The sequence below is a fragment of the Acanthochromis polyacanthus genome, chromosome 2 (assembly GCF_021347895.1).
Source record: "Acanthochromis polyacanthus isolate Apoly-LR-REF ecotype Palm Island chromosome 2, KAUST_Apoly_ChrSc, whole genome shotgun sequence".
NCBI lineage: Eukaryota > Metazoa > Chordata > Actinopteri > Pomacentridae > Acanthochromis > Acanthochromis polyacanthus.
This window is the reverse complement of record NC_067114.1, coordinates 34,688,901-34,702,413: the sequence shown is the minus strand read 5'-3', so window position 1 is coordinate 34,702,413 and position 13,513 is coordinate 34,688,901. Positions and strand designations below refer to the sequence as shown.

At 39.5% G+C, this 13,513-nt stretch overlaps 1 protein-coding gene across 1 annotated transcript in view; it reads right to left on the bottom strand.

Annotated features, from left to right (window-relative positions):
* Positions 1 to 1,159: 1,159 nt before the first annotated feature.
* LOC110961812 (CD81 antigen-like) overlaps positions 1,160 to 13,513 on the bottom strand; it is a 32,141-nt gene continuing 19,787 nt past the window's right edge. The window contains exons 3-8 of the mRNA XM_051942823.1: positions 11,835 to 11,932; positions 11,667 to 11,741; positions 8,605 to 8,724; positions 7,553 to 7,651; positions 5,916 to 5,999; positions 1,160 to 3,207 (exon numbers count right to left, since the gene is read on the bottom strand). Of these exons, the coding sequence (XP_051798783.1) occupies positions 3,145 to 3,207; positions 5,916 to 5,999; positions 7,553 to 7,651; positions 8,605 to 8,724; positions 11,667 to 11,741; positions 11,835 to 11,932 (539 nt within the window). The 3' untranslated portion in view covers positions 1,160 to 3,144. The remainder of the gene's footprint in view (positions 3,208 to 5,915; positions 6,000 to 7,552; positions 7,652 to 8,604; positions 8,725 to 11,666; positions 11,742 to 11,834; positions 11,933 to 13,513) is intronic.

The window sequence follows — 13,513 nt, the reverse complement described above, 5'->3', positions numbered from 1 at the left end:
AAGTCCTCCAATTCTGGAATGGCCTATGAACAGTCAGTATCGCCACAAAACTTCTGGTAACTTATGGTAATGAGACTCACGCTGGGTGAAAGGACAAAACTGTCAACATTTTTATGTCTAAACTGTTCATGTAAACTAGAATTTGTGAGGAGACGAGGATAACTGCATTTTATTCATAATTTTTGGGTCATTAAGGAAAATTCTGGATCTTCCAAAAATTTATAAAGCTTTTAAAACCTCAAAGTACCAACTTAGACTAATAATATCCAAAGCCTTGTGACTTGTTTAGAATTTGAATTAATAAAATCTGCAAGGCTCACAGTGACTTGATGGTTATCACTTTCACCTTGCAGTTATAGGATCCCCAGTTCACATCCTGGCCTGGACCTGGGAGCTTTCATGTTCTCCCTGTGCCTGCATGGGTTTTCTCCAGGTTCTCTGCCTTCCTCCCACAGTCCATAAACATGCTCAGGTTAATTGGCAATTCTACAGTCTCTGTAGGTGTGATTGTCTGTATATGTAGCCCTGTAATAGACTGGTGACCTGTCCCTGCCTTATCCCTAGGTCAACTGGGATAGACTCCAGCCCCTCCACAACCCTAATGAAGATTAAGCGGTATATAGATGATGGACGGATGTAAAATCTACCAGAACTCCAGGGTTCCAGAGATTGCTGGATTTCGGCAGTAGTCCAGCCGACTTCCCATCTTTTACAAAAAGGGACTTAACACAGTGTTCCAAGGATGTCGTACAAACAATACAACAAATCGCCACTAAAAGTCACAGCTCACCATTCCCAATCAAGCTGCGCATTTTAATATCAATTGTATGGGTTGTCAGAAAGCTGTAAGTTGAGTTACGTGGCGAAACTTATTCAGGAAAAATCTGTAGGAATAAGCCTGAGGAACAGTAAGTGTGCTTCAATGCTTATACACGGGAACATGTAAGAAGAATCCAGATCAGATCATCTCTGAGCAGTACTGGACAACCCAGATGACTTCTGCCTTAACTTTTCTCTTCACTCTGTACCAGTTTTTCAACAAATTGCTGCCTCTTGAAACAGCCAAACCCATCAAAAGAACTTATAGTAACCTACATACACACGACAGAACACCTGACATAAGCAAACTGAACCTGAAGATAAAGGATCACCATGTCACTTTCAATCATCATTGGGTTTTATTTCATTTGTCAGGGTAAGAGCACTTTAATGACATTTTCAGTAAGTTACTACATTACTGGGTGTTACGAGCTACATGTCTTATTGTCACATTTTCCTTTTATGTAAAGATCACGAAAGGAAAAGACAAGACCACCTGATTAGTTATTTGTAAAATACATTTAATCCCTTTATACTTGGGCAAACCAAAGTCTACATGAGTAGAAGGGTTAAGATTGAAGTGGCAGTGGGTCTTGAGTGGCAGTTTCCCAATTCAAAAGACAGCAATATGAACAACACTGTCAAGGAAACAGTTAGTAGTCCCTCAGTACTGGACTGATGCGTGTCGTCATGCATGACTTGAATGATTTAGGGAGCAATTAGCTGATTTGTCGAAGGGTTTAGCTTCCTCTCAGCTGGCACTGCCACTAAATCTTCCACCCTTTCTATCCAGACTCCCTTGATGACGTACCACACAGATATCACAATACAAAGAGAAAAAAGGCATTCGAGTACATTATTTTTCTACAACCTTCATTATTTTCATTAGTACAATACATGAGAGCTGTACGACACTTTAACTGTTTCTCAGTTTAAGTGTGAGTTGTAAACAAGGCAAGGTCTTAATTGGTTGACAAAAGCTAAGGTTATATGGAAGGTTACACACAATGCAATGATTTAATGTGAGTGTTGATGTGTGATGAGTTAGTGCTGTGCAGTTACGTGTATCAGTGGCGGCTGGATTTAGTATGACCAGAATCAGAACAGAGGCCAAATGGAACAATAAAACCCCACTGGACCCGTTGTGACCCTGCATGATGAACAATTATTACATGAAAGGTGATGAAAGTTAATAGGCTGTGAAACTGGAGGAACAGTACAACAACAATGACATAACCACGTCAGATAAGACAGAACTAGACTCAACCAGACAGGGCAGCCTAGATTCAGAACACTAAACCAAAGCTCTGTCTCCTATTCATTTGCTAAAGGCTGCAATTCTGTCTTACTTCAGCAGAAAAACAATTCCCTACAGAGTCGAGCAACTATGGACAATTGGCTTGATACGAGTACAGTCAACACGTTTGTATGAAAAAGCACATGATTAATACATGGATGCATAAATGACCACTACATTTACAGTTAAAGGCATACATACATATATCTGAATGAAATTTATCCGATTTGGGAAAGATGATCCTAAAATAAGTGCACAGACATAAAAGTTTTGGACACCTGATGAACAGCAACAAAATAAAAATAAAAAAGTAAAAATATTTTTTTAAAAATAACCACATAGAGTCAGACATCAGGTCGATGACTTTGGTTCCAGCTTCCAGATTAACTGGTTCAATTCCAGCAGACATCACACAGCGAAATGAATGTGAACCAAAACAATATAAGACAAGAAAGAGTGTTTGTGTGTGTCGCTATGCAGTGAGGCCAACCCCAGTGCTTCACTAGTGCTGGTCATACTCATCTGGTTCAATCTGGAGCAAGTCTAATGAGCAGGGAATACAGGAAAATACTGGAGAAAGATCTCATGTTATATAATATCCATGCTCAGGCAGACATAAAGCACTGTCAACATATATTTATATACAGTTTATACATAAAACAGTGAAATAACATCCATAAAACCAAGAATATAAGGGCAGGTTCATAGGCAAAAAGCAGTAAACAACTAATCAATCACTAAAGGATTACAGCACCTTGACTGGTGAATGTAATTGATGTGTGATACAATATCTACATATCATGTAAGGATAGCTCTGGTCTAATATGCATAACAGTATCTGTGACTAACAAAAATCCATCGACAGTGTGATAAAAATGCTCAATGGAGGAAGGTTTACACTGTCTTAAAGAGCTGACTAAATCCAGCAAGCACTTATATATGTGACATTTCCTGGTTATAAAAGAAAAAAAAGGGAGATGGTGTGATCATTGTTCCTTTCTTATCAAGTCTCCTGGCAGCCCGTTGCTTCAGTACACAGGGCTGTTTCGGATCCCGCAGCACAACACCATGCTGAAAATCATCTCAAAGATCTGGGAGTAGTAACATGAAAAAAGTGATGATTAGAAATGCTGTTTTTCCTCAAACATTTCATGTCACAGAGGCAGTCTTGTCATGTTTGTAATGCAGTTAAACTAATAGGAGGATTATCATCCGTGAAATGCCTTTACCTCCAAAAAGCAATAACTTCAATACACCTTGTTTATTTAACCCTCTCAACTCCAAGTAGGTTGTGGGCATTTTTTCTCAGTATTTACTGCTATATAAAGTCCTGCACCTCTATGGAAACAGCACAGCCATAGCTAGAAGGACAGACAACTCAGAAAATGGTTTGTGTACAGTATGGCACAGCTGCCATCACTGACATAAAAAAAAACAAAAAAACAACTAGTTATATTTCTTTGACTATTTAATTTACAAAATGAAAACTACCTGGATCAATATGGAATACATTTTGTGTGCCCATAGGTGGTACAAATACTGGAGAAAAAAAATGGTTGTGCTAGTTTTAGCCATGTCTGGACTGTTTCCATAGAGATGCTGGACTTTATATCGCAGTGAAAACTATGAACAAATGCCCAGAACCTATTTGGAGTTCAGAGGGTTTACCAAACAAGCCCAGCAAAGAACAGACCAACACCAAAAACTAAAGGTTTTTCAACACCTTACATTAAATGGTGTCCAAAGACAAGTACCATGTTTTCCGCACTATAAGGCGCACTTAAAAGCCTTTAACCCGTTAAACTTCAGTGTACCGCTGGCGGTACACCTACTAATTTGCATGGGAATTTAAAGAATGTCCGAAGGCTGCAAACGCGATTATACGAACACTATACACCCATAGAAAGCTTAGATTCTCATGAATCCGCCGGTATAAACCACTTTCAGATGTGATTACCACAGCGGGTAATATAAACACATTTGTCCGACAAACAACGAATATCCATCCATCCGTTCTCTATACACGGCTTTAACGTACACAGTGCGACTCACATTTCTGGGTTCATTATTACACACAGATGAAAATATTCCACAAAAAACGGCCATAATCCAACCTTTTACATCCAGACGACACAAGCCAGTAAAATATTTTGTCCAAAACATGTCCTGAAGTCGGTATATAATCCACGAATCGGTCGTTTTCAAGGAAATGCACCTCGCGATGCGCGTCCAATATTCCCTGTACTTCTTGTCATATTTTTTATTTACAAATAGAATATTAGCGATTTTTTTGTACTGAAAATGGCTGGAATTGACTGAAGCTTAAAGGGTTAATTTTCTCAAAAATTGATGGTGCACCTTTTAACCCGGTGTGTCTTATATGTGTTCCAAAACCTGACTGTCGGATCATTTCCCGCTGACATAGGGACGTAATACGTACACTACACACGCTGGCAGCAATAAACCTATTAGAGAACATTACATAAAGCTACGTACAGTACTGACTATTGTCCGAGCTCTGGCGAAAGCCGGCATTATTGCTGAACAGCCACCCCGCAACGAAACTGACTCCGACAATGACGAGAGTGAACCCGGCATGTTTGATGTCGGAATTGCCCAGCTGTTCAATTCAGATACAGAAGATGAGGACTTTGATGGATTTGTGACAAAAGATTGATAAAAAAAAATAATGCGAGTGTATTTTTAAATACGTAGTAGAATAAATTTCAACCAAACTCACTGTTTTGCTTCCGTTTCCTTGTTTTAGCATGCGCCCAACAATATGGTGCGCCTTATATATGGCTTAAGTACAGAAATAAACCCCGTAATCAAGACTGCGCCTTACAATCCGATGCGCCTTATGGTGCAGAAAATAGGGTAGCTTCTTAAGCTAGTAATAAGTGAAATTTACACTATGACAACTGCAGCAATCCTCCAGACTAACTTTATCACAGCTAGCACTGGTGTGAACAACTTTTTCTTTAGTCGCACTGTAACTTCACAGGCAAAACACATCACTTGCTGAACATTTGCAGGCTGCAGTGAATGCTGCTTGGTAGCTGCTGTTATCAGGCAGGTGTGTGACAAAAAATTATTTTAAAAAGAGCAATCTAGGGCGTCCTAACATCAGACTACTTTCAGATGAAACTGAGTGATTATTTTCTACATGCGGTCTTTTCCTCATGTAGGTGCCCTTTGCATTTCACAAGAAGACCTAATTTATAAGTGTAAATACTGCAGTACACCAAAGTTATAAAAAGTACTACTTTCCATCACTGTTGTTTACACAACTGCCTGTGCCAGTTAGAACGACACCAATAGCTTCATGATCATCATGTCCTCGCACAATGTGAACACTTGAAATTGTAACTCACACACTGTCAAAAAAATATCACAAATGTGACCATTTTGGTCACAGTCTGGAGATCTGAAAAGGACACAAATGTTACCAACGCTTTGTGTACCTAATGGCTATTAAATAATTCGATAAATAAAGTTACATATAAGCTATCTATTCCTGCTTTACAAACTAAACTTGCGTCATGTGCAACTGAAATATACTGTGAAACAAGCAGTAAAGTCTTTTTTCTGTAAAATACTGTGAGGATAACAATACTGTTACAAACACTGCATTGTAACTTTTTTGGCAAGTGGTGCAGCTGAACCAGCCTAATTTTTTGAATGTATACAAAGTTATAGGTTGTATTTATAATCACTGATTCATTTAATTGACAATGTGAGTATGCTTGTTTGTTTCCATGTGTAGTCCTGTCAGTTCCTGAAGCGTGTCATGTCTTACCATAATAACTGCAACCACCAGAGCAACGATACCAATCCAGTAAATCTTGTCTGAGAACATTTCCTTGATCCTGTTGTGGCAACTCTGTGAAGGAAAACCAACAAAACATTGTCTTCATTTCCAGTATGCTGATGTTGACTCAGTCTGAAATGAGGGTTTACAGTGTATTTTCCATTGATCATGACTAAACACTTTCCCTAACTTGAACCAAACGGGTTTCATTATTAAACTATGACCAAACCGTAATAGTGATCAAACACGGAGATATTGTTCATGAGAAACAGACAGTGAAAGGGTAAACGGATGTGAGAAATGAATGGGAAATGGCAGTAAACTACAGTGTTTCCATTTTATGTGGGTGTGTTGGCAGCATTTAGTACAAATAATAAGAGAAAGGCTTCTGAACTGAGTGTGTTGGCACTGGTGAGCTAAAGTAGCCAACACTGCACAGACCAGTCACTGGAATAGCTGCATCAACACCAAATCCACACACATACACATGCATGTTTTTAGTATTGTTCTCAGCCTCTGCAATGACATAGTTTTAGCAAAAGTAAAAATGATCACACACACACACACACACACATATTAGTTTAGGATAAAGACTGAAAGCAAGGGAACTTTGCTCATGAACATGTTATATCTTCATTATATTATGTTGTGATGTTGGGGTTAGGGTGCTGTAGCTATTTCTGTCGAACAATAGCCAGGAGTAGTTACTTGTTTGTATCATAAAACAGGCAGACATGCATGAGAGTGACTCACAGCAAGAATTTGAGTTAGTGTATTACACCGCTCAACTGCTCTTTCATAAATGCATAACCTACACCTAAATGGAACAGATGTGTGTTATTAGCGCTAGCTTTGATAAAACAACATGTCTGCTGGTCAGTGATCACTCTATCATCACTGCCAATACGTCATGTGTATATGGTTTACATCTACTGTACTTTTAGGATCCTCTAGTTGGTTCCAAATGTACAATTTCATGTATTTCAGAACTATTTACTTCCTGTTAAAATGTCAGCCATATTTAATTCTTCTTCTCTTGGCAGATGAACTGCAATGCAACTCAACAGGGTTCTACAGCCATGGCCATAAGTTTGGACACAGCATGACTTCCTATGTCTGTTTTGATGTCTATTACAGAACATACCTAATATTTTTTGACAGCACCAGTTTAATTTGTCAACAAATCAACAAGGGATATAATATTATCAATAAATTCCAACAATTGGAACAACTTTGTTCCCAAAACATAATATTAGAAGAAAATAAAAAAATGCAGTACTTTCACAACCGAATTTGGTAAGAATAACAAAATGACACCAAACTCTTTTGATGTTTTTTTTAAAATATGAAACTTAATATAGTTCTCAGGAGTTGTGTACTGTATTGTAAGTGACAATTTTGTGGTATTTTCTAAGATTCACAAGCGTCATGGTACTTGTGTCCAAACTTATGGCCATGGCTGTAACGGAAAGGTTAGGATTAAAAAAAAAGCCTTCCAAAAACAATGTTGAGAAGGTCTGATTTGTCTTCTATATTCACTCAGAAATGTGACTCAGCTACAGTCGAAGCACAACTTGATGCACCAAAGTTGTGATTGAACTACTGATATGGAAAATGACACTTACAATTGAAAATCCTTGGCTGGGGCAGATGTCCGTCAGACCAAGCCTGTCTGTGAATTGCGTCAGAATAGAAGACCCCTCGCCTTTTCCACAGCAGTTCAGCTGAAACACAAAGACAACACAGTGATAACTCTGTAAAGATGTACTAATGAGACAATTCCACTTCCTGCCATGTGTTTCTACAGTAGCAGATCGTTGAGCCACACTTCCTATAGTGGCAGAGTCCACTACTACAAACCCTCGCCAGTCTCTTGTCTCTGTCAACCATTCACAAACTGTGCTGGAGACAATGAAAACAGCTCCCTCCTACCTGAACTCTCTCATTCAGCTCAACACTCCCTCTCGCTCACTACGCTCGGCCAACAAAAGGCTCCTGATACAACCACCACAACAGGACCGGTCAATAGCTAGCTATTTCCCCGGTGGTGGAACTTTAAGAAAAGGCTAAAACCCAGCTCTACACTCAACAACTTTGCAATTGACAGAATTCGAAAGAAAAATCCTATTACGTCTGCACTGCCTGTAGACATCACGGTCCCATTATCACACTTGAACTTGTTTTATGGCACTTGATGTCTTCTGCTGCTATGCTAAAAATGTCATTAACGATGCATAAGGTTCTATCTTTACATTTTGCAGCTACAGGTTGAGAACAAGCACCTGCCACTGAAATGCTTTCGGTCTTCTAAGTCTACAACTCAATGTTCAGAGTTTTGGCAACTTGTAACTTCAGTAACTTTCAAAAGTGAGCATAAAAAGGTAATCTGAAAGACTTTAGAACTCCTGTTATCAGAACAGAAGGACAGATGTCTGAAGATACTGGATCTGTATTCAGCACACTTCTAATTGTGGTGACATTTGTGAACTGCACTTCCTGAGGATATGGGTCACTTGAGCACCTGCTGCTCTGCTGTGAGCTCACAGATTCCTCAAAGGTCTTTATTATTTGCTTCTACACAATAGGACAGTGAAGAGGGGATGTGTCTATGAAACAGTCTCTTCTACCTTTCACCTTCTAAAACATAAATAACATATTTTACAGTGTATGTTCATACCGTCTCATGGAAGACTTTGAGTACAGAGGCGACAGCAATCTTTTGGTTCTGGTCAGTGAGGGTCGGTGACACCGCCTTGTCATAGACGGAGTCATAGAAGTTCATCATCTCCTTTGAAACCTGAAAAAGGAACAACATGTTTCTATGGGCTCATTCTCAAAAGTCAAAGCTGAAAAGTATATCAGTTTAACTGACATTCAGAAGAAAGCTATGTGGTATTCAAACTCAAGATGTAAAAAAATCAAAAGTTCTGTTACTGTGGGCATCACATTGGAGGAAATCTGGTATGTGTCTGCAAGACTATCAGCTGTCAGAGCAAACACAGCAGCAATGAGGACAGGTAAATGATTTGAGACAAAAGCTGAAACAGGTTCAGCTTTTCTTTGGTTGTAACCCTCTACAATGGAACCCCACTGAGACAGCAATCAACCCCCCCCCCCCCCCCCCCCGAGTTAAACTACTTCATTTTTAAATGCAACTGTCAGTCAAAACATGATCTATGCCAGGACTTGGTGGCATTAAAACAAATTGATGAGAAAAACTTGTGAAGCAGAACTTATAAACTGGAATTCACTGGTGTCATGTTGCCACACTTCATATTCTCTGCAGAGGAGTACCCGCTTCTGCTGTTTATTTAATACCATTACATAGCAAACTTGTATTAACCCAAAAATCATTTTGCCAACACCTACATCTACTTAGCATCAGAAAAAAAATAACATGAACAAATATAGGTCCTAACTTCAGGCACTGATTTGATAAAACCTATCAAATTGTGTCATTTCACCTCAATTTACCAAATTTTAAAAAAGTTTACACCTGACCATCTCATATTTGTCAAATTATTTTCTGTGCATATGTTAGCAAATGAACATGTAAAACCTTTGGTCGCAGGTGTAACTTTTTGAGTTGGAAAGTCTAAAAGAAGGGTGGGGTCTTGTTTTTGCACCAATCTGTGAAGCAATGTTTGAAGTGCCTTAACTTCAGCAATAAGAAAAGGTCTTTGCTGGTACAACCTGCTTTTATAGAACAATACAAACTTGTTTTATGATGGCGCAAATTTAGTCATAACAATTCCACCTTTTTTCTATTCCAATATTCCACCAACCATAAAACCTTTCTCTCTCCTTTTTGCTTTCCTGTGATTAGCACCAATAGGAGCTGTAAAAATGGAGAGTATGGCGTCAGCCAGAAGCATTCTTTGATTTTTTTTTTGAATAACGTTTTTTGTATTTATGGCCAGCATTTGAACATGCATTAAGGAGGTATGACGATGAAGCTACTCCAATAATGTTCCAGATGAAAGAGTTACATAACACTGTTACTGGACTAAAATAAAAATTAAGGTCTTCCAACTCATAGTGCTTCAAACTATTTTATAAATAGTGGTACCATGAGCAACCACATCCATGCCTATTATCTATGTGTCAAAGATATACTTTTAACTTGTGTGTGATATTTTTATTAAGATCTGTTGTCATTATAGCAAAGAGTTAGTCACATAGAAATACTGTGTTGAGAACACTGTAATAATAAATGGTGTACCTTTGTCAGCATTAAATTCCCGTTTTAAAGTACTTCATGCCCAATTATTTGTAGGGCTGGACCCGAATATCCCGAATATCCGAATATTCGTTCGCTACGGCACTATCCGGATATTAACTTGGTATCTGAATATTGCCCCCCCCCCCCCCCAGGCGGAAAGAATATGCAGCGTTACGGTCTTCCCTCCGCCTTCTGCCCACATCGGCTCATCTCGTCCTGTGATCACATAAACACATACACATATGTCTATAACATATACACATATGTCGATGTGATCGCCCCCTCCTCCCCCCAGACGAAAATATTCGGAGCTCCTCTCTTCGCTGCGCCTTCGTCCCATTTTGGCTCATTCCGCCGTGTTCTTCGGCTCATTTCGGCTCCTCCATTCCTGTTTGTAAACACCACCCGAATGGCCGGGTGGCTGCCAACTCTGAAGTCACGCTTCACTTCGTTGCATAAACACAAGACTGAAGACCGGTGTTTGGGAATTCTTCAGTTTAACTAAAGACTAAACGAGGGCAAAATGTGGACCTGGGAGACCAGACGAACGGATCCGACTATTCGGGCCGTCTCCGCTGCCGCTGCCGCACAAAGCACACGAACGGATCCGAATATTTGGACCGTCTCCGCCGCCCCTGGTCGGACGTTACGGGGCGGAACGAATATCCGGATATTCGTCTTTCATAGGGTCCGAATATTCGGAGGCCAGAAACCACTATTCGGGCCAGCCCTAATTATTTGAAGAGAATGGGTTTCCCAGTTCACTGCCTCTTTTTCCACAATATTGATACCCAAGTTGTGTCCATGTGAATTGATTTTACTGGATATTCCAAAAGATGCTGGGGCCATACCGTTCAGGTGTATATTTTGTGAATATCTGTCATTTGGCAAAATGGCTTCAGCCGAGGAAGTTCTGAGAACATGTGCTGTTTGTGATAAACTTGCCAAAATGTGACCATGCAATGTGGTCCATATATGATCACAGTAACTGAGTGATATTTAATTAATTTAGGAACCATTTTTCTAGTTGATTTCACTTTGCATAATGTTGTAAACATAACCATGAGAAAAAGGTTTTGTAGTTGGTGGAATATCGGAATACAAAAAAAAATTGGAAATTAGTTGACCAAATTTACACCATCATTTAACTGGTTTGTATTACTTTATCAAAACAGGGCTGTACCTTTGAAAACCATATGTATATATCAACATGCAAAATTTCAGTACTCCAGCTACATTATTTCTCAAGTTATAGTGCTTCAAACATTGCGCCACAAATTGGCGCGAAGGAAGCAGCATAAAAACTGGCATGACCCCACCCCTCTTTTAGAATTTACTAATTCAAAAACTAATTTGAGCTTTGACCCCTGAATTTACTCATGGTCAACTCAAATATTCACCCATTTTTTAAAAAATCTGTCAAACTGAAGATGGTGAGGTGTGGGACATTCAGTGAATTGAGAAGGAATGACACTTAGATGTCCATTTCAAGCTCTAGTATATGTCTGCAATCTTACAGTGTCTTTGTGCATGTAGCCCCAGATGCCAGCTGCAACTTCACATGCGAACAGAATGACCAGGCAGGCAAAGAACTGCAAAACATAGAAGAAATCCACTCATTAAAATAAAAACAGCTCTGAAGTGCAAAACTCTGCGGAGAACCTTTAAATGGGACTGTGACTCACCGTTCCCAGTAGACACTGGGACTCCTGTATGGCACCATAGCACCCAAGGAAACCGACAACCATCATCACTGCGCCAACTGCAATCAGAATGTGGACACCTGTGGACAGACAGACAGTATAGATTGACTAATGTCTGTGGAGGACCACAAGTATTGACAGCAGTGTGGGAGAAGTGCTGCAGGGACCTGGCACACTGCCAGAGTTATTATCCATCTGACAAGCACTTGATGTAAAGAGCTACTACAGGAACAGAAACCACTAAAAGTCTCTGAAACCTCTGTGGTTTGGAAGAATAGCTTAACTCCATCTGAATGTATACAGTAACGTCTGATGAACAGTAGATGGCACAATTTTGTTTTCACGGCTGCAGAATGAAGTGAGTCATGTTCCAGTTATGTTGTTTTATATTTGCTTATACAAAGCTACTGCTCCATAATTCAACACATTATCCTTCATCCATGAAACAGGTTCTACATTTTATTCTCTCCTCACTGCTCCTGTTAAGACCTCTGTGCATTTCCTGTGGTTTGCTTTCAGCTGCACACTTGCTGGGAGGTGGAGGGGGTTGCAGCATTCCAAGAAAGATGGGTGAATATACTCTTCTGTCTCATCAGGAAACAGTCACAGAAGTACTATGCAGGCCTTTATTGGGGCCCTCTCCTTCTAAATCAATATATTTAATGGTCGCATTACTTCTGGATTAACAAGTATGTCTGTACTTCTGTTATTTTAACCAATATGGTATTCAACAAACCCCAGTTATGTAGGCACACATAACTGAAATATTTGGCTAGCTATTTGTTCTAAATGCTGACATGTTGACCAGGTACATGTTTAAGATGTTTTAGTAGCCTGTCCACTCTGGACAAAAGTTGCTGCAAAGCAGCAACATCCCAGCTCCCCAAACCAACCGGCAGACGATCCAAGACTCAATCTATAAACACAATCCAGCAGCTGCTTGTCTTCAGACATTCACTATATAACTGTACATTACAGCTTTAGAGAAAAATGTCTTTAGTCATGATTGCAATTCTTTTCCTCTATAAAAATGTTACTTGTGCCTGTTAATACTCAGATCAGAGGAATATTTTTTTCTCCCTTTAACTTAAAACAACATGAGTAGTTCTTTATTTAAAGATAGGTCTGATAAGCCCTATTGTTGTCCCAGTAATGTGTATCTGGGGAAGCTGCTGTCCAGTTCACATTAAGAGCAGTGTATGACGATGACAAAGTGGAAGGCAACTAACGGGAAGCTTTAACAGCTGAATATTTAAGGTTTCCATTCCTGGAAGAGGATTCAATTCAAATACATCCCAACTATTTGTGAACTCAGAGGGGATATTCCTCTGACTCAGACTATTTTCGTGACGTGCTACTGTCAGTTCCTGGTAATGAGTGAAATTAACGTAGGTCAGGTACATCTATGGAATGTCCTCATAAATTCTACAGTGTGTCACACTGATGCCATTTCAACTTTTTGGGGAGTTGATATGAAACTGGGAGTCTCATCTTACATGACCCAGTGGTAGATGCAGTAACATTCTCAGTAATTGAATGACTATAGTTTACGGCTCAATGGGGAAAGTGAGTCAAATAATAACTTCCTGATAACGTTCAAGTCATAACCTTCCTTCAAATAAGAACTTCCTGAACCCACCAGTCTCAGACAATTGCCGTTT